At 43.5% G+C, this 19,665-nt stretch overlaps 1 protein-coding gene across 1 annotated transcript in view; it reads left to right on the forward strand.

Moving 5' to 3' along the window:
- The window catches only part of DOCK2 (dedicator of cytokinesis 2), a 468,222-nt gene that overhangs the window by 172,269 nt on the left and 276,288 nt on the right, over window positions 1-19,665 (forward strand). The window contains 1 exon segment of the mRNA XM_043488772.1: window positions 6,753-6,901. Within this exon segment, the coding sequence (XP_043344707.1) occupies window positions 6,753-6,901 (149 nt within the window).

Here is a 19,665-nt window from a genome sequence, read left to right on the forward strand (position 1 = left end):
GATCCTCATTGCCCCTTCATATAAACATTGATTTAAGGCTCTGCAATATTTATCTTTTAAATCATTTCTGTTTGTTTGCTTTACAATCAAGTCACAATTTAGAAATGCTGCTTCCTGAGGCTTTACAGACTAATATGATTTCACAGCTGCAATTACAAATGAGAAAAATTATTTCATCTCAAAACAGAGGAGCCAGACGTTTCTGAGAAATCATGGTTAACGAGAAGACAAAGTACTTTCTGAAAAGCAGGTCACACTGTTAGTGGCTTCCTCAGCTAAAGTCTTGCTGACTCTCAGAACCAAGGCCTCACCTTGTGGGGATGCTGGGTTTGATAGCCTGTAAAGTAGGTGACTTTCAGATTGGAAACCACGGATTCTGCTGCGGCTTGGTCTGGAGCGCCCATAGCTCCAGTGGTTTGTAAACAAGGCAAACACCCACCGTCTTTCCACCTAGCAAAGATATCTTTCTTCCCGCCCCTTCCTTTCAAACTCTGTTTTATGAATCATAGAATTTTGGATGAGGCCTTAACAGTCATTCTGTTAACCTTGCATCTGATACTTTGAGTACCTCTTCATCATTCCTTCTCAGAAGCAGCTATGTGTGTGTTAGTTGCTCAGTCGTGCCTGACTCTTTGTAATCCCATGGACAGAGGAGCCTGGCAGGCCACTGTCCATGGGATTCTCCAGGCAAGAATACTGGAGTGGGTAGCCATTCCGTTCTCCAAGGGATCTTCCCAACCCAGGGATTGAACCTGGGCCTCCTGCATTGCAGGCAGATTCTTTATCATCTGAGCCACTAGGGAAGTTCTCAGGAGCAGCTAAGCTACCTACTTTTAAAATATTTCTAGGGATGGAAAACTCACTGTTATATTTTTTCATGAGAATCTACTAATTTAGCTCCATTTTAAGTAGAGTGTAAAGCCTCGTACTTCTCAAGGAGGTCTTCATTAATACCTGAAATCTTTCAACTGGCCCTTTCCCTTACACTCATATCTTTGTAAGGAGATCTGGCTGAAGCATCTCAACTAGAGTACCAGCAGAATGAACTTTAAAAAGTATTCTTGTTTTATTTATTTGGTGGTGCTGGGTCTTACTGGTGGCACACGAGACCTTTAGCTGTGGCATGCGGTATCTAGTTCCCTGACTAGGGATCGAACCAGGACCCCCTGCACTGGGAGTGCAGAATCCTAGCCACTGGACCACCCGGGAATTCCCAGAATGAATTTCAAAGGAGAAATCTGACCTTTACTACTTTGCTGCTCTGTTTTATGGCCAATGACGGTTGCCGTTCCAAGAAAGTCAAGGCATCAGCTTTTTCTTGTCTGCTTGAGTCTGCCTCTTATCTCTGTTGACTCTCTTGCTCTGATGGGCATTCTCTCCCACCCAAGAATAGAGACTGGCACTTAGGGAACCTTCAATACATGGCAGACTGACTGACTAAGTGAAGTGAAGGAATGAGTTACTTAGTTGTCTCAATTTTGTCTACCTTTACAAAGCTCCTTTCTGTAGATCCTGTGTGTGTGTGTTAGTCACTCAGTTGTGTCTGACTCTTTGCGACCCCATGAACTGTAGCCCACCAGGTTCCTCTGCCTATAGAATTTTTCAGGCAAGAATACTGGAGTGGGTTGCCTATTCCTCCTCCAAGGGATCTTCCCGACCCAGAAATCAAAACTATGTCTCCTGCATTGGCAGATGGATTCCTTACCACTGAGGCACCTGGGAATTCCCATTTACAGATGTGGAGGTTTTAAATGATTTTAAATCTTGGATCACAAAAGTCTATTGTTTTAGGCTTTAAAACATTGTTTTTTTATGCTTTAAACTCAAGACCATACATTTCCTTCTTCAGATCTTTCTTTAAACTCTTGCCAAATCTTTAGTTTCAACAGAAAATAAGAATATTGTGTCAGAGGGTAGGAAAGCAGAGAGAGACAATCAGGCAGTTTCATTCTCATTTGCCATCACTTGGCCTACTGCAGTAGCGTATTCTCTGGTCTCTGCTCTTTGGCCTTTTTTGCCTCCAGCTGTTCCACACACGGTGGAATGTGTGTATTCTAAGCTGCTTCAGTCATGTCTGACTTTTTGTGACACCATGGACTGTAGCCTTCCAGGCTCCTCTGTCCGTTGGATTCTCCAGGCAGGAGTACTGGAGTGGGCTGCCATGCCCTCGTCCAGGGGATCTTCCCTACCCAGGGATCAAACCTTCATGTCTTATTTCTCCTGCATGGGCAGGTAGGTTCTTTACCACTAGTGCCACCTGGAAGCCCACAGTGACATGAGTCATCTTAAAAAAGATATTGTTATGACTCCCTTTGCCCAGAGAACTGTGGAAGAACAAGATTTTTGTTGTTTTAGATTTCCTTCATTGCAATCTTTTTATTTTACAAGCAAAATTAGCTTTTCAAAAAGGAAGACTTTATAATCCTTACCTCATTTAATAAAAGAAAGAACATTTCTTCTGGTGGGGTTTAATTATGACATCATCAGTGAAGGAAGTTAATTTTCATGAAGTTGGTGAACTTCAAATGAACTCAGTTTTACCTATAGCATCGTTCTTTTATTTTTAAAGAAGATTTCTATTTTAAAGAAGATTTCTCTGGGTATTGATAGCGAGGAAAGGTTACTCTTTGATTCTTGTTGCTTATAATGCCGATTAGGTTTTGGTCTGCATTCAAACACTAGGTAAATGACATCTTGGATCAATGATACACCATTTCTGTGGTCCTTTATGTATGTACTTATTGGCTGTGCCTCATGACATATGGAATCTTAGTTCCTTAACCAGGGATGAAACCTGTACCCCTGCTTTGGTAGTGCAGATTCTTAACCCCTGGACCACCAGGAAAGTCCCAATAAAACAAGCATTCTTACAAATACAATTTCCTGCAACAAGGAAAAAGTTTCAAAGTTACAAGTTAACGTCTTTTAGAAGGTGACTTTTAAAACAAATTGTTAAATAAATGTTGCAGGAAATTTCTTTAGCCATTTTAATAAAGAGACTTGGACAAAATTTCAACTTTATGGTGACAAGATATGGAATAAGCAAAGATTTAACTTAAATTTTATGGTAATTAGTATGTAGATGTTATGCAGTCTTTTTTCTTATCTCTCTAAACAAAGGATAATGGCTAACTCAACACCTTGTATTCTCAAAAGTCCTTAGGTCAACCATTTCTTAAGTCCAAATAAAATACCATTAACTTGTAACCTTTGATTACATCTATAGTACTGAACAAAGCTGAATCAAAATTTTGTTGCCTATAATTTTCTTTTTCAATAGAGTTATAACCTTATGCCTACCACTGAATTTAAGAATTTTCTTTTTCAATATTATCTTCTATTATTCTAGAGCTTCCCTGGTGGCTCAGATGGTAAAGAATTGGCCTGTAATGCAGGAGTACTGGGCTTCATCCCTGGGTCCAGAAGATCCCCTGGAGAAGGGAATGGCTACCCACTCCAGTATTCTTGCCTGTAGAATTCCGTGGACAGAGGAGCCTGGCGAGCCATAGTCTATGGGGTCGCTAAAGTCGGACACAACTGAGTGACTAACACCCACTATAACTTTATGCCTACCATTGAATTTAAGAATTTTTCTTTTCAGTATCATCTCCTATTATTCCACCTCCAAGAGACTATTCTACTTACCCAGGTCCGTGGACGCTGATATTTATTTTTACAATTTTTATTGACGTGTAGCTGATTCACAATGTCGTGCCAGCCTCTGCTGTGCAGCACAGTGACTCAGTTACACACACATTCTCTTTAATATTTGTTTCTATTGTGGGTCATCACAGGATATCAAGTATAGCTCCTTGTGCTTTATAGTAGAACTTTGTTGTTTGTCTGTCCTACATATAATAGTTTATTCAACACATCTGCGACACAACCTCAAGTCTGTTCTCTATGTCTGTGTTTTGTGGATGTGTTCATTTGTGCCATATTTTGGATTCCACTTGTAAGTGATGTCATTTGGTATTTGCCTTTCTCTGTCTGACTTACTTCAGTTAGTATGATAATCTCTAGTTGCATCCATGTTGCCACACATGGCACCATTTTCTTCTTTTATATGTTTGAGTAATATTCCATTGTATATAGTACCATATCTTGGTCCATGTAGCCTGAATCACTCTCTGTTCTTTAAATCTCCACTCCTCCAAAGGCAATATTATTTACTCACCAGTGACCATCTCAAAAGACACCTCTTTCGTTCATTCCACCAAGATTTACTGAATAGCTACTATGATCCAGATACTGTGTTGGACACTGGAGATTTAATTTGGCTGTCATGAAGCTTACACTTTGGTTGGATGAATGGGCACTAATTAATTACACTGGTTAGAACTTAATTACAAACTGAGTTTGGTGCTCTGAGAGAAGGGATATGATTCTGTTAGAGCCCATGAAGCTTCTATGCACCTTCCAGCCGTAGATTATTTCTCCCTTCTGAAGCCCTCATGGCATTTGATAACTCTTCCAGTTGAAATCTTTGGCTGTGAGCAACATAAACCTATTCTAGTAAATTTAAGTAAAAATTAGTGCATTTAGATAATAAGGAGTAGTCCAAGAATAAGAGGAAAAGCTGGGGAACCAGTCTTCAGAGAGGGGAGACGCAGAGTAGCCCTGGGAGAGGAGGCAGCAGCTGCCAGTGGGCAGCCTTCCTAGGGCGCTTCTGTGCACACAGGTGAGCTCCTCTGTCTAGTGGCTAAGAGCACAGGCTCTGCAGTCAGACGGGAGTCACCACCTACTATCTGTGCAGCCAGGGGCATGTCCCTCTGTTTCCTCATCAGCACAAGGGGAGAAATGACAGTGTCTGTCTGCCTCCTATAGGCTTTGGGAACATTAATGGAGGTAGTTCGTGCAAGACTCTTAAAATACACCTGGCACATTGTAGGCACTCAGCATGTTAGCAGGGTCAGCAGTTACTGTTTTTACAATTTCCTTGAGGTTCAAATCAAGGGGATATCCTAAATAGGGTCCCTTGCTCCTTGGGAGAAAAGCTATGACCCACCTAGACAGCATATTAAAAAGCAGAGACATTACTTTGCTGACAAAGGTCCATCTAGTCAAGGCTATGGTTTTTCCAGTGGTCATGGATGGATGTGAGAGTTGGACTATGAAGAAAGCCAAGCACCAAAGAATTAATGCTTTTGAACTATGGTGTTGGGGAAGACTCTCAAGGGTCCCTTGAACTGCAAGGAGATCCAATCAGTCAATCCTAAAGGAAATCAGTCCTGAATATTCATTGGAAGGACTGATGTTGAAGCTGAAACTACAATTCTTTGGCCACCTGATGCAAAGAACTGACTCATTGGAAAAGACCCTGATACTAGGAAAGATTGAAGGTGGGAAGAGAAGGGAACGACAGAGGATGAGATGGTTGGGTGTCTTCACCAACTCGATGGACATGACTTTGAGTGTACTCCGAGAGTTGGTGATGGACAGGGAGACCTGATGTGCTGTAGTCCATGGGGTCACAAAGAGTCAGACATGACTGAGCGACTGAACTGAACTGAGCCTGACCCTTGTCCAGAGGAAGGCAGGGAGCCTTGTGACAGTGTCTCTCGGATCATATTCCATTGCAGATTGGCTCCCAGGGTGAGACTAGGATGCTATGCCAGGAGAAGGTGTGGATCCGGGGCTGACAGAACAAGAGATGGTGTCTACTTCCTCCTGCCTTTACCTTATTCTGCCTTCTGCCTTTGCTCTTTGTATTGTTGCTGACTCCTTCTGTCAGGTTTTAAGTATCTACTGGGTGAGAACCATATATTATCTCTGTACATCCAGAAATACAGTGCCTTCCACATCAGAGATGTTCAACTGTTTATTTGCTGTATTGAATTAAAATAAAATCGGTGCTTATGATTCACATTTCAGTGCTAGAAGCATCTAGGTGGGGATGACTTGAAATTTTCTGAATTTTTCAGTTCCCTCAAGGTTTGCTGGCTTTAAGAGAAATATAGAAAGAAAGCTGCATAGGATTTCAGAACCTTCCAGATATTTCCTGACACAGCAGTGCCAAGAGAGTTACCCTTCTTTGCAAAGGTTTTAATTTATTTAAAATGAAAGCCGTGGTGCATAATGAAGTGGGAGGTAGTTCTTTTTTTTTTTTTTAACTATTTATGCTAGTGAAAAATGTCTATCAATAAGGGTATGATAAATGAACAAATGTATCCATACTAAACAAATATATCCATACTGTAAAACAGCTGCAAAAACTTAATGTTGATCCCTATATATAATAACATAGAAAGAGCTCCAAAAACTGTTGGTGACTAAAACAATATCAAAGTACAGAACAATACATACAGTATAGTCCTCTTTTATAAAAAGGAAATAAAACAAAAATGATGCTATGCTTTTTATACTGATAAAACATAAAAAAATGACCTTGAAGGATTATCATCATAGTGTGATATGTTTTACTTAAATAAAAAGCCAAATCAAAAAGATGCTACATATTTTATACCAGTATACACTCACATATACACACATACATTTTTATATGTATATACACATACATGTGTATAGAATACAATAACTGGTTGGTTGTCTCTTGAGAGTGGGAGTTGAGAGAAGGCCAGAATTGTGAATAATTTTCTAAGAAAATAGTAACCTAATTTCTAACATTTACATTTTTATAGGAAGGATGTATTCATGAATTGTTTATGTAATGAAACATTATCTAGAAAAGAAAGAAAAGCAATTAAAACAAACAAGGGCGCTCACATGCCTCTGAACCGCCTTCGTTCCAGAATGCCGGGACATTCTGCTTCCTGTCATCACCAAGGAACTGAAGGAGCTGCTGGAGCAGAAGGATGATATGCAACACCAGGTCCAGGAGAAGAAGTACTGTGTCGAATTACTCAACAGCATTTTGGAGGTCCTCAGCTGTCAGGACGCGGTGAGTCTTCATGATGATGTAGACGTCTTGAACTCAGACTAGCGCTCAGTTGATTAAGTTCTAAAATATTGATGCTGATGAATAGCAGTTGAAGTCTAAAGATAAAAGTCAATGGCTTGCTCAGCGGGCTTATTTTTCCAGTGACTAACTTCCCATCTGTTAAAGACGGCTTGGGGACTAGAGCTAAGCGTGTAGCATTTTGTCACCATATTTCTTTTTGGATAGGCTTTCTTAGGGTATGGGTATGGACATATTGCAGACTTTTTAGATGAATTGTTCATTTATTAAAACCCTGACTTGTAGGGATGGAAATGAGGAAATTTTTCTATGCCTACAAGTGAGAAAACTCACTTACCTGCTTTCTGGGATGATTTTCTTTGGTTTTCCCTCTTCATTTACCTCCCACAGTGGTGAGATGGTTAAGACTCTTTCTGGATGAACAGACTGCTCAGGCCTAGACTCTAGAGGTAGGTTGAGGAGTAAGATGGTGCTAGGGAGATGGCCGGGGCAGTGAAGCCAGTGTATACTGGTTGACATCATTCAGAGACTAGGCAAGCTTGAGCCCAGAAGGAAAGTCTTGGTGGGAGTAAGTAGAGGGCTTCCAAAGGGCAGAGTCTGCAGAAGACAATGAGGAAGATGGAGTGGTGATAACAGTAAAGACTGGGAAGCAGTGATTAAACACGGGACTAGAATTCTTGAGACTGGAAGATGGAGGTAAATATTCTTGGTTTGACTCAAGTTCGTTTGCAACCTTACTTCAACCTTGAATAATGTCCAGGAGTATCTGTCCCTAGATGGGCTGCTTTCAGAGCACTAGGTAGACCCAAACAACCAGTAAATCTTCCCTAAGTATTTGTGTGACCATCCCCTCTCCTCCCTTCAGATTCACTGAGAAGGGCTTTCTAGATGATTGACTGTATTAGAAAACTGCAAAACAGTACTTTTTCCTGCTCATATCCAATAGTCAACTGTTATTATCAATTTCCTAGTATGTCTCTCTTCTGTCTTGTCTTTTCCACTTTTACCATCCTGGTTGTTTTCTCTTGTCTCATTTCTAGGTAAATGAGATATGTAGCTAGCTTCATTCATTCATTCATTTGTACATATGATGTACTAGGTATGTACAGGGTATGTACTAGGTATGTATGCATTTGGCACACAAAGACATGTCTTTTTTCCTAAGAAAATACTTATAAATATATAAAGAAAAAGTGACAATATATACAAAGACTAAAATCTGGATACATCCTAGGAACTGGAACTACACAGATATGTGTGTGTGTGTGTGTAAACATTTTTGTCAAGGAAGCCTTCTCAAGAGAAGGAAAGCTTCAATTTCACTATTCAAAAGTGATTAATTAAATAATGATCACATTGCTACTTTATTTGCTGTTCTGTAAACACTTGCTAAATGCAGTCCAAGCCTTCTTTTGTCACACATTGATCACTGCTAAAGATTATCACTCTCATTTTACAAATGAAAACCTGAAATTCACAGACTTAAAGTTCAAGGCCACACAGCAAATAAATAGAAGGCTGAAAATTCAAACCCAGGTTGTCAGACTCCAAAGTCTGCGTAATTATAGACACTGAGGATAGAAAAGCATGGTCTTTTCCCTCTTGTATTTTCCTATCCTGTCTTTTTTGTGGGGAGAGTGAGTACAATGCCCCAAAGCTTGGGTACCTAAAATTCACTCTGTGAGAACGTTATGATGACAGTGTTGTTTTCATCAGCATGTTCTCTAGCCAGCTGTTGAACTGGTTCCAGTCTTTGCTATTTGATCTTTAAAAAAAATTTAGGGAATGTTTGCTCTTACTCTCACAATGTAAAAAAAACATAACGATTGGCCCACTATATCTCCAGAAATTTCCCAAAGAATATGGCTTCTTCCTGTTGAAAAAAAGTTTCCAATGTTTCTCATATAGTAGTGCTCAAGTCCCTTTTCATAGGGAAAAATTCTAGCTACTTGGGCTTATGCTAGTGTACCCTGGTTTGAGCATACATTTATCATGTGTTCTGTCAATTTCCTGATTTGGTAAAGGGATGGCCCCAGTTCACAAATCAGTTGTTAAGCAGCAATGCTAGGCCCTGCCTGTCCCAGGGGAGTGGGCCCCTAGAATCCTATCCTGACAGGTTGTCCTCATTTTGTACATTGGGTAACAACAGACACTGGTGAGAAGAAGCTGCTCCCTCACATACCCCAAGTACTTGGGACCTCAGAGCCAGCGAGTGAGTGGGAGGCCCCGGGCCCCCTTGGGGCTTGTGGCAGCTGGACTTGAGGTGTGTGGGAGATGTAGGGTCACTCTCCAGTGCCTCTGAGTATGTTGGTTTGGTAATGGCTTCTGAACACGGGACTCACCCACCTCTTTCTCAGGATGAGCAGCTGTCTTTGCTGGTGAGAGGGTAAATAGTATTGCTACCATTGGGTTAGGTACAATGTTGGCACAGTGTGTGAGCTTCACATCTAACTTCTCCAGCTCATGAAGATAGGAATCTCTCCTTCCTCTTATCAAAGACGTTTTCTTCCATGAAGAAGATCCATTCAGTAACCATTATTAGTTTGAGTTAAACCAAAAGTCAGAAGTCCCAAAGTACCTAATGTAAGTCTCTGTTATTCTAGGACATGGAAGCTCTCAACTCTGGTTACCGTTACATGACAGGAGAAGCTTTAAAAGTAGTTGTGCCTAGGTGCCACTCCTAGCTGTTGTGCTTTGATTGACTGGCATTGGCCAGAGCATCGCAATAACATGCTCATGGGGTGATGATAATGGGCAGCCAGGGTGGAGGACCACAGCCTTAGTGCAAAATGTCTTAGACATGAGTGTACCGCCCAGTGACCTGGAGGAGATCGTTAGGTTTGGAGGATGGGGCTGATCTCGGGTCGCCCCAGCCTGCAGCAGCTTGAAGCAGGTTTTGGTTCTCAGCCCGAGGGTGAGGTTGGTCCATGGCAGTGAGAATACTGAATCCTAGCCACTAGGCCAGTGGCCAGTGACAAGGCCCTGGTCCTTTGGCTTTGCAGAAAAGAATTCCCACAAAGACAGAAAGTAGTGAAACAAGTAAAGTGTTTATTAGGAGGAAGGAGTATAGTCCATGTGGATAGATGCAGGCAGACCCATGGAGAGAGTCACTCCCTTGTGGTATTTAAAATCACTTACATGGGGCATTTCTTCCAGGTTTCCTTTGGTCAGTCATTTTGATTTGCCTGATTCTGAGTCCTTATTTTGTCCGTCTCAGGGTCCTCTCGTGTGTGTATGTGTGTGCGCTCGCGCGCGTGCATGCATCTTTCAGCCAAGATGGATTCCCGTGAAGAGGCCTATTGGTAGCTTAGCGTCACTGCTATTTTGACTTCCAAGGAACTTTCTAGTTGGGAAGGTCTCCTTGACTTTGAGAATGAGAAATATGAGGTCTCTTATCTGGGCAGGGCCCAGCCTCATCTCTTGATTGTTGTTGTCCTGTTGTTGTTGTTGTTTAGTTGTTCAGTTGTGTCCAATGCTTTTTGACCCCATGGACTGTAGTCCTCCAGGCCACTAGTCTCCTCTGTCCACGGAATTTCCCAGGCAAGAATACTGGAGTGGGTTGCCATTTCCTTCTCCAGGGGACCGTCCTGACCCAGGGATCTAACCTGGCTGCCCTCCCCTGCCTTGATTGTCCGGCTGTTGATGTTTTGGAGTCTGTGTCTGCAGGGAACGGACTCCAGTTGCTCACTTGGTGGGGGTGGGAGGCACCCACCTCCGGCTTCAAGGCCTGATTATTTATTTTTCTAACAAATGCCCAGATGATATGGATACTGCTGGCCCAAGGACTACACTGTAAGAACCACTGCTCTAATATGACCTAATTTTTTTTAATCTTCACTATTCACCAGAAATGGAAGAACAGTTGGGCTCATCGTCAGTTCTCTGGCTTCTTAATTGAAGAGCCCTTTCCAGTCTATAAACCATCTCCTCTTCCAATATGGCATTTAATAAACCGTAAAATGGCAAAGTCTTCAAACACATTCATTTGTGCTCATCAACTCATTTTTATGTGGTGGTGGGGACATGGCCTGTATGAAGATCTGACTTTGAAAATCCAAACCATCAGACGTGCTTTTGGTTTCTTCAGGCACCAACTTCTCAAAATTGGAAATTTGGAAGAAAAAAATGAGAAAGACTCCTAGGGTAAATGCCTGGATTTTTCTTCTGGTTGCTTGGATCCTCTGTGTTGATAACAACATAGCCATCTATTTTTAAAATGACTTTTTCTTGGCACCATGGACTAGCCTGTCTCTCCAGCTCAAACATGGGCTATACCTACCTCCTAAACCATTGCCAAGGGGCAGAGCCACGTGTGAAAATTTAGTAATACAGTGCAGGTTGCCGAGCTTCCTTTTTGGGAGACCTTGTGTGTTTGAGGAATGGGAAAGAATGCTTGTCTTCAATAGGTTGTCATTATTTGTGTAATTACAGCCCAGCACAGTGGGCCTGACATGAGGAAGCTATGTGTTCCTATTACTGCCTTCTTCACTGTAACCCTGGGTGGCTTATGATTCAGGAAGGTTTGTCTGCCTAAGCTTAGGTCTTGATATATGTGTGTGTGTGTGTGTGTGTGTGTGACTGTTATGTGTGTGTGTGTGACTGTTATGTGTGTGTGTATGTGTGTATGTGTGAATGTTATGTGTGTGTGTGTGACTGTTATGTGTGTGTGAGTGTGTGTGTGTGTGTGAGTGTGTGTGTGAGACTGTTATGTGTGTGTGTGTGTGTGACTGTTATGTGTGTGTGTGAGACTGTTATGTGTGTGTGTGTGTGACGTGTGTGTGTGTGTGTGACTGTTGTGTTTGTGTGTGTGTGTGTGTGTGTGTGTGTGTGACTGCGCCGGGTCTTCATTGCGTGCAGGCTTTCTGTAGTTGTGGCGAGTGTGTTCTACTCTTACATGAATGCGCACACGCGTCATTGCAGCGCCCCCTCCTTTGCAGAGCGCAGGCTCTAGGGTGCACAGACTCAGCAGTTGTGGCGCATGAGCTTAGCTGTCCTGTGGCATGTGGCATCTTCCCAGACCAGGGATCAAACCTGAGTTTCCGATGTTGGCAGGCAGATGGACCACCGTGGAAGCCCCTTGATATTTCCTAATGATCCTGTTACATTCCCTCACTCAGCTTGCTTGAGTTGCACTTTAACACAGGAGAGGGACAGGCTCAGGTGAATGAGGAAAGACCTGACTTCTGCCTTAAGTCCCGTATTAACGCCTTTCCTCCCCCTCACCTGAGCAAGTTTAGTTGTCAACTTGGGTTACTTTGAAAGATGGTTTCAAACTGGCTTCGTTCTATGCTTTGCTGGCTGCCAAGTAACTCATAAAATTCAATCTTGTGCCAGACCTGGGAGGAGTTGGCTCCCCGCCCCCCGCCCCACTTAAATCAGGTTTTTCATTTTTATGTTTCATGTCTGTGACAGACTGGAGAGTCGTCATGTTGTACCCTGCGTAGCGATCACCAAGTGGGTAAAGATGACTCCTGACTCTGAAGAGGGGATTGTGTTGGGTGTATCTGCATCATGAAGGCAGAAAACCTGCAGAATCAGCTTGAAAACAAAACAAACGCAAAGCCTTTTGAGCCCATTGACTAAACCTGAGGAGTTTCACCAAGGCCCTCTGATAGTCGTGATTGGTTTGGGGTTTATGCTATCTTTATTCATCAACTGAGACACTGGTAGAGAGGGGTTTTGCTCATGCTTGAAATGTCCTTTCCTATTCCTGTTCCTTTTACGTAAGTAAAATCCCAAACTCTTTTTAGGTTCAGCTCAGGTAATAATTCCTGTCTGCAGTCTCACTTTCGTGTCCTCTCTACTCCCCCTCATCCTAAGGCGGGTTTGAGGATGCCCTTCTGCGTGTTCACGACCGTGTGTTCAGGCTGACATGACAGCACTAATTGCTCTGGGCTCTGCTTTCTGCTCTGTCTCCTGCCCGGCTCTGAGCACCAAAGTTCAGGGAGCAAGCCTCACTCCCTCGGCCTCACAGAGCTTACACTTCCTGCCTTGCCTCTTGCCGATTCCGCTTTTACTCTCCAGCCTCCTCTCTGTTAAAATTCTTTCAGTCCCTCAAGTACCCACACTCTCTCTGCTAGGCTGTTGCGTGTGCCGTCTGCATTGTCAGAATGCACTGCCTCCTCTCTTTGCCTAGCTAAATCCTACCTCATGTTCAGAAGTCAGATGAAATGTCACTTTCCCTGGGAAAGTTTCTCTAGCCCTCCTCCACAGCCCTCTCTTGTGGTCCATAGAGCTCATGCCAGGGTTATCATCCTCTGTGGACCCATCTGTCTTGTAACTGGGAGCGCCCTGCCCTCCCGTGTAGCCCTCCCCTTCCCCTTGCACATTCTGTGTGAAGCCTGGCTATCTGTTAAAGGAATGGAGAAATGAATGAATATGACTTGTCCACATCAGGGGCAGAGCCTGACTTCTCCATCGGGTCTTCCACTCTGAGTGCTGAGAGGGTATGCTCCTTCCTCTTTTTGTCTTCCTTGGTAGCTCAGCTGGTAAGGAATCTGCCTGTAATGCAAGACACCCTGGTTTGACTCCTGGGTCAGGAAGATCAACTGGAGAAGGGATAGGCTACCCATTCCAATATTCTTGGGCTTCTCTGATAGCTCAGCTGGTAAAGAATCTGCCTGCAATGCGGGGGACCTGGGTTTGATATCTGGGTTGGGAAGATCCCTTGGAGAAAGGAAAGGCTACCCACTCCAGTATTTTTGCCTGGAGAATCCCATGGATGTATAGTCCATGGGGTCACAAAAAGTCAGACACGATAGAGCAACTGTCCCTTTGGATATCAAGTGCAGAGGTTGATTAATCACACAGTTTATGATATATTTTCCTCATCAGTCTTTGCAAGGCCCTCTCTGGTTTCATGTGTATGTGTGTTTATTACCTTTGCCCTTATCTCTTGCTTCCACTCCCCTACCTTCCCTACCTGCTTCAGGCGATTTGGCTACTGTGTTGAATACACATGTGCAAATTTGGGTGCATGTATTTTAAAACACACAAGCACATCCACTTATCAGCACATCCCTTCTTTACAGAGGAGCTGACTTTGACTGCCAAAGGACATTAGCATCTTCAGTCCTGTTAAGGTCCCCTGGGCGGTGGCGGGGGGGGGCGGGGCGGCCTGAGCCGGGCACAGCGAGTTGTCTGTCCAGGGTGTTCTTGGCCTCATGCAGGCTGGACCTTCCATGTGTGATGGAAGCAGGCCCTGCCCCCCTGTGCTTGGCTGTCTTCCTCTGGAATTCTGGGCTCCTGTGAATCCCAGGCAGCCTGCCTAATGCAGGCTTGAAGAGAGGCTGATGCTGCCTCTCTGCATTATCAATTAGTGCCCAGGATCAATACCACCCTGCAAAAGCAGTGGGGTTTTCTTCTAACCTATCTGCTCCCTCATATATCACATGAAAGGCAGGAAGACAAGAGTTGCTGAAATTCTTTTGTCTGTGAGGCATTCCAAACAGAACAGCCAATTAAGCTCTAAACTTAAAGTTGAAATAGATGAGAATCCTATACTTCTGCTGTGTCTAAGGCCATATTTTATTTACCTACTGCTCTTCCTGTGCATCTGTGCTGTTAAATGTCCTCTTCCTAGGCCAGTGGAATGGCATGGCGGTGTCACGGACAGTGACATATGGGACGCTTTCTTTCTGGGTACCCTTCAACCTGCAAAGTGCTTTCTCATACATCACGGTTGTTCTGTTTCTGGCCACCACATGGCAAGGTCAGTTTTATTATCCCCATTCTACTGGCGTAGAGTGGGAAGCTTGGTGACATTCCTGACTAAGGTCAGAGAGTTAGTAAAAGGCAGAGCCAGCAGGGACTCACCCTGTCTCACTCCAGGGTCAGACTTTCACCCATCACTGTGTCTTCCATGGCTTCACTGACACACTACCACTTAACACTTTACGAGCATCGTTTCCCTGGTGGAGGTAAGAGCGTGAGCTTTGGAGTTAGCAGTCATGCCTCCATCCCACAAACAACAGAAAGAACCATGTGTGCTACCCACATGCTGAAATACAGGGGTGAGCAGAGCTGGGCGTGTGCTCACTCTGCTTCTCGTTATCTGGGGAACCCTGGGAAGTCATGTCATCTCCTGGTAAAAACAGGGTTGCTGTGTCCCTGGGTGGGTGTGCCAGGATTACAAGAACATCTATGAAAGCAGGTAGCATTGTACTCGGTGGATAATCTCTACTGGATCCACGTGGCTTTACTTCTTCCTTCACTAGTTCCCTTCCCTCCTATTCTCTTTCCACTGTTCTGGGGTGCTTCTGAAACATCCCTATAATTCTTTTAAGAACTGTTAAGGAAAAAAAAAAAGAACTGTTAAGGGCCAAGTGATCTCCTGGGAGAATGGCAAACAGGTCCCAGGCTTAGGGAGAACTCGGTACGCCATGAGCACTGAAGGCAGACCTCAAGCAGCCCTGGCAGCAGCCAGATGCTTTGGAGCCCTCGTAGGCATCACAGGGGCCTGGCCCTCACCAGGGCTCCTAGCGGGCCGGGAGAGGGGCGTCAGCCTGCGTCTCAGGGGCTCTGTTGGGGTATTCCAGAACTATGGGGCTCATGATAGCCACTGATGGGACAGTGTGCTGGATCTGGCTTGTACCGGCTTGTGAGAACCAAGTGTTTAAGTTTTAGGAAGTTTGTGAGCTATTTGTTAAATAACAGTCATCATTAAAATTTTATATAAATATCTGTAGCTAATAAATGATATTGAAATCAAAGGTAATAAATATATACTCAGGAGTATCACTTCCTAATTATCTTACCATACTTTATTCTTATCTATGTGCTTGAGGTTATTTACATCTGTTGTGTCTGTACGGTAGAAATACATACAGATATTTAATATTACAGATGTTAATATTTAATGCTATGCTGCAGCCCATTTCTTCCCAATTCTGTGTTCAGCAGTGTCATTATTGGTAGCTTGAAATCAACCATGAAGGAAGTACTCATTCCAGAAAATTGACAAATGCTTAATATCCATACTTTTATTTTTTCTCTTTCTGGAGAGACAATTGATAAACATTTACCAGCATACCACTGTCTGGGATTCAAAGAAATTTCAAAGAAAATTTCAAAGAAAATTCAAGTAAATTCAAAGAAATGAGAAAATCTCACAGGTTCAGGGGGGCTGCCTGTGTACCTCCTCTTTTCCCCAGCGATCCTGGATCTGCTGTGTCTAAAGGTTCTCATAAGACTGGCCAATGAAAGAATGCTCCAGGGATGTAGCAATTTAGTGAAAGTGAAGTCACTCAGTCATGTCCGACTCTTCGGGACCCCATGGACTGTAGCCTACCAGGCTCCTCTGTCCATGGGATTTTCCAGGCAAGGGTACTGGAATGGGTTGCCACTTCCTTCTCCAGGGGATCTTCCCGACCCAGGAATCGAACCCAGGTCTCCCGCATTGCGGGCAGGCGCTTTACCCTCTAAGCCACCAGGAAAGTAGCAATTTAAAGACAAACAAAACACCCAACCTGGAACAGAGATAAAGAAATTTGTTTCATTTCCCATGGCAATTCTCACTGGTTAGCAATAACTTCTTTCCTTGTAGTATGGAGAATTTTGAAGGCCTATGTGGGCCAGTGAGGATGAGAGCCCAGACCCCTGCACGGGTAGTGGATGGGGATGAAGCCTTGAGTGCCATGCCTAAACCAGACCTCTAAGCCACACGGCTGTGGGAAAGGCACATCTGATGGGGAGGTTACTACCTTTCAACTCAGTAGTTTTGGGTCTTTGGGTCTTTAAAGATTATAAAAAGCTCTCTATTGATTAGGCAGACATTTCGGTTATCATTGTTACAAGGAAGAACTACCAATGGATACTAAAGGTGATGGGCAAAAGCCTGATGAGAAACGGAATATCTGTATAGTCTCAGAGTATCCTCCCAAAGCATCCACCTACCAATAACACAAGGAAAGACAGTAAGTTCACAGGGTGGGAACCTGACAGGCACCCCCTTAGCCAGGTGGTGAAAGGGAGCATCTCCAGGAAGGACACGTCACCCTGTGCATCCCGAGAAGCTGTGCTGGGAAGGACACAGCACTGCTCTCCTTGAGAGTCCTGTCAGGAACGTACAGCCTCAGTCTGATCATGAGAAAGCTTTCAGCAAGCCCCAGCAGGGAGTGTTCTACAAAATAGCAGATGAGTGCTCTTCAGAACTTAAGGTCATGAAAGATGAGGAAGTACCAAGGCCCTGTCACAGATTGCTGGGGATTTAAGAAATGTGACAACTGATTCAAAGTAGGATCCCAAATTAGGTCATGAACCAGAAAATGGACATTAGAAGGAAAACTGGCAAAATTAGAATAGAACTGTTCTGTTGGAAAAGACTCTTGAGAGTCCCTTGGACTGCAAGGAGATCCAACCAGTCCATCCCAAAGGAAATCAGTCCTGGGTATTCATTGGAAGGACTGATGTTGAAGCTGAAACTCCAATATTTTGGCCACCTGATGCGAAGAGCTGACTTGTTTGCAAAGACCCTGATGTTGGGAAAGATTGAAGGCAGGAGGAGAAGGGGACGGCAGAGGATGAGATGGTTGGATAGCATCACTGACTCAATGGACATGAGCTTGGGTAAACTCCAGGAGTTTACTGGGGAGGCCTGGTATGCTGCAGTTCATAGGGTTGCAAAGAGTCGGACACAACTGAGCCACTGAACTGAACTGGTGATTAGTTAATAATACTGGACTGACACAAATGTTGTGCTTTGATAGTTGCACTCTGATTACACTACCATTAAGATGTTAACATTAAGGGAAGCTGGATGAAGGGTATGTAGGAATTTTCCTTACTGTTTTTGCAACTTTTCTGTAGGCCTAACATTATTTTTCTTAATAAGCTTACTTTGAAGTGTTTCAGGAAGGATTGCTCACTTCCAAAGAATGCATTTTGAGGGTGAGCAGTTTCCCAAAGTACACCTGTTCCAGTGTGAAGGGCTGCTGATACATAAGGGGTTTTCTCTGCTTTTTTCAGCCAAAATGACAAAACTCACAGACAAATGACTAGCCTTACTAGAGGATTCCACTCTGTTAACTGCCCCAATCTGTCTGGAGGTGATTGGAACCTCCTAAAGTGAGTTACTGGGTAATTACTTGACTCAGCCTTATCAGTGTGCACTAACCGAGGATGAAGTTGTGGGCACTGGGAACATGAAGGAGTCTTGCAGCCTGTCCTGGTCACGAGGACCTTGCATGTGACAGCACTCACCAGGGTTGTTTTTCAGCCTTATCTGTGTGGTGATTCCTCGGCCAGCGCTTGGCACCTGAATGTCACCTGATCTTTGCTTGGCAAGTTTAGCAAGTAGATGGTTTGGCATAACTTATTAGATGGTCTTTGGGTCATTTATTTTCAGGGGAGCCACCTGGAAAATTAGTAGACAGTTTTTGTTGACGGTTGATTAGAACTCAGCACCAACTAGAAATAACTCTCAAGGTGTTCTTCAGTATTCCTCCAACAAAGAATTTGTTGGTGTTCAGTCACTGAGTCATGTCCAAACCTGTGACCCGGTGGGCTTCATCATGCCAGGCTCCTCTCTCCTTCACTATTTCCTGCAGTTTGCTCAAAATTCATGTCCGTCAATTCAGTGATGCCATCCAACCATCTCATCCTCTGTTGCTCCCTTCCCCTTTTGCCATCAATCTTTCCCAGCATCAGTGTCTTTTCCAAAGAGATGGTTCTTTGCATCAGGTGACCAAAGTATTAGAACTTCAGCTACAGTCCTTTCAATGAATATTCAGGGTTGATTTCCTTTAGGATTCACTGGTTCAACCTCCTTACTGTCCAAGGGACTCTCAAGAGTCTTCTCTAGCACCACAATTTGAAAGCATCAATTCTTTGGCACTCAGCCTTCTTTATGAACCAACTCTCACATCCTTACATGAATAACTACTGAAAAAAAATCACAGCTTTGACTATACGGTCCTTTGTCAGCAAAGTGATGTCTCTGCTTTTTAATATGCTGTCTAGGTTTTGTCATAGCTTTCTTGCCAAGAAGCAAGCCTCTTTCAATTTCATGGCCACAGTCATGGTCCACAGAGATTTTGGAGGCCAAGAAAATAAAATCTGTCACTGCTTCCACTTTTTCTATTGGCCATGAAGGTATGGTACTGGTTGCCATGATCTTAGTTTTTTTAATGTTGAGTTTCATGTCAGCTTTTTCACTGTCCTCTTTCACCCTTATTAAGAGGCTCTTTAGTTCCTCTTCACTTTCTGCCATTAGAGTGGTATTATCAGCATATCTGAGGTTGTTATTTCTCCTGGCAGTCTTGATTCCAGCTTGTGACTCAACCAGTCTGGCATTTCACATGATGTACTCTGCATATAAGTTAAATAAGCAGGTTAACAATATACAGCCTTGACGTACTTCTTTCCCAATTTGGAACCAGTCCGTTGTTCCATGCTGGGTTCTAACTGTTGCTTCTTAACTTGCATACAATTTTCTCAGGAGGCAGGTAAGGTGGTCTGGTAGTCCCATCTCTTTAAGAATTCACCAGTTTGTTGTGATCCACACAGTCAGAGGCTTCAGCATAGTCAATGAAGCAGAAATAGATGTTTTTTGGAATTCCCTTGCTTTTTCTATGATCCAACAGATGTTCGCAGTTTGATCTCTGGTTCCTCTGCCTTTTCTAAATCCAAATTGTACATCTGAAAGTTCTCAGTTCATGTACTGTTGAAACCTAGCTTGAAGGATTTTGAGCAAGACCTTGCTAGCATGTGAAATGAGTGCAATTGTAGTTTGAACATTCTTTGGCATT

The sequence above is a fragment of the Cervus canadensis genome, chromosome 16 (assembly GCF_019320065.1).
Source record: "Cervus canadensis isolate Bull #8, Minnesota chromosome 16, ASM1932006v1, whole genome shotgun sequence".
NCBI lineage: Eukaryota > Metazoa > Chordata > Mammalia > Artiodactyla > Cervidae > Cervus > Cervus canadensis.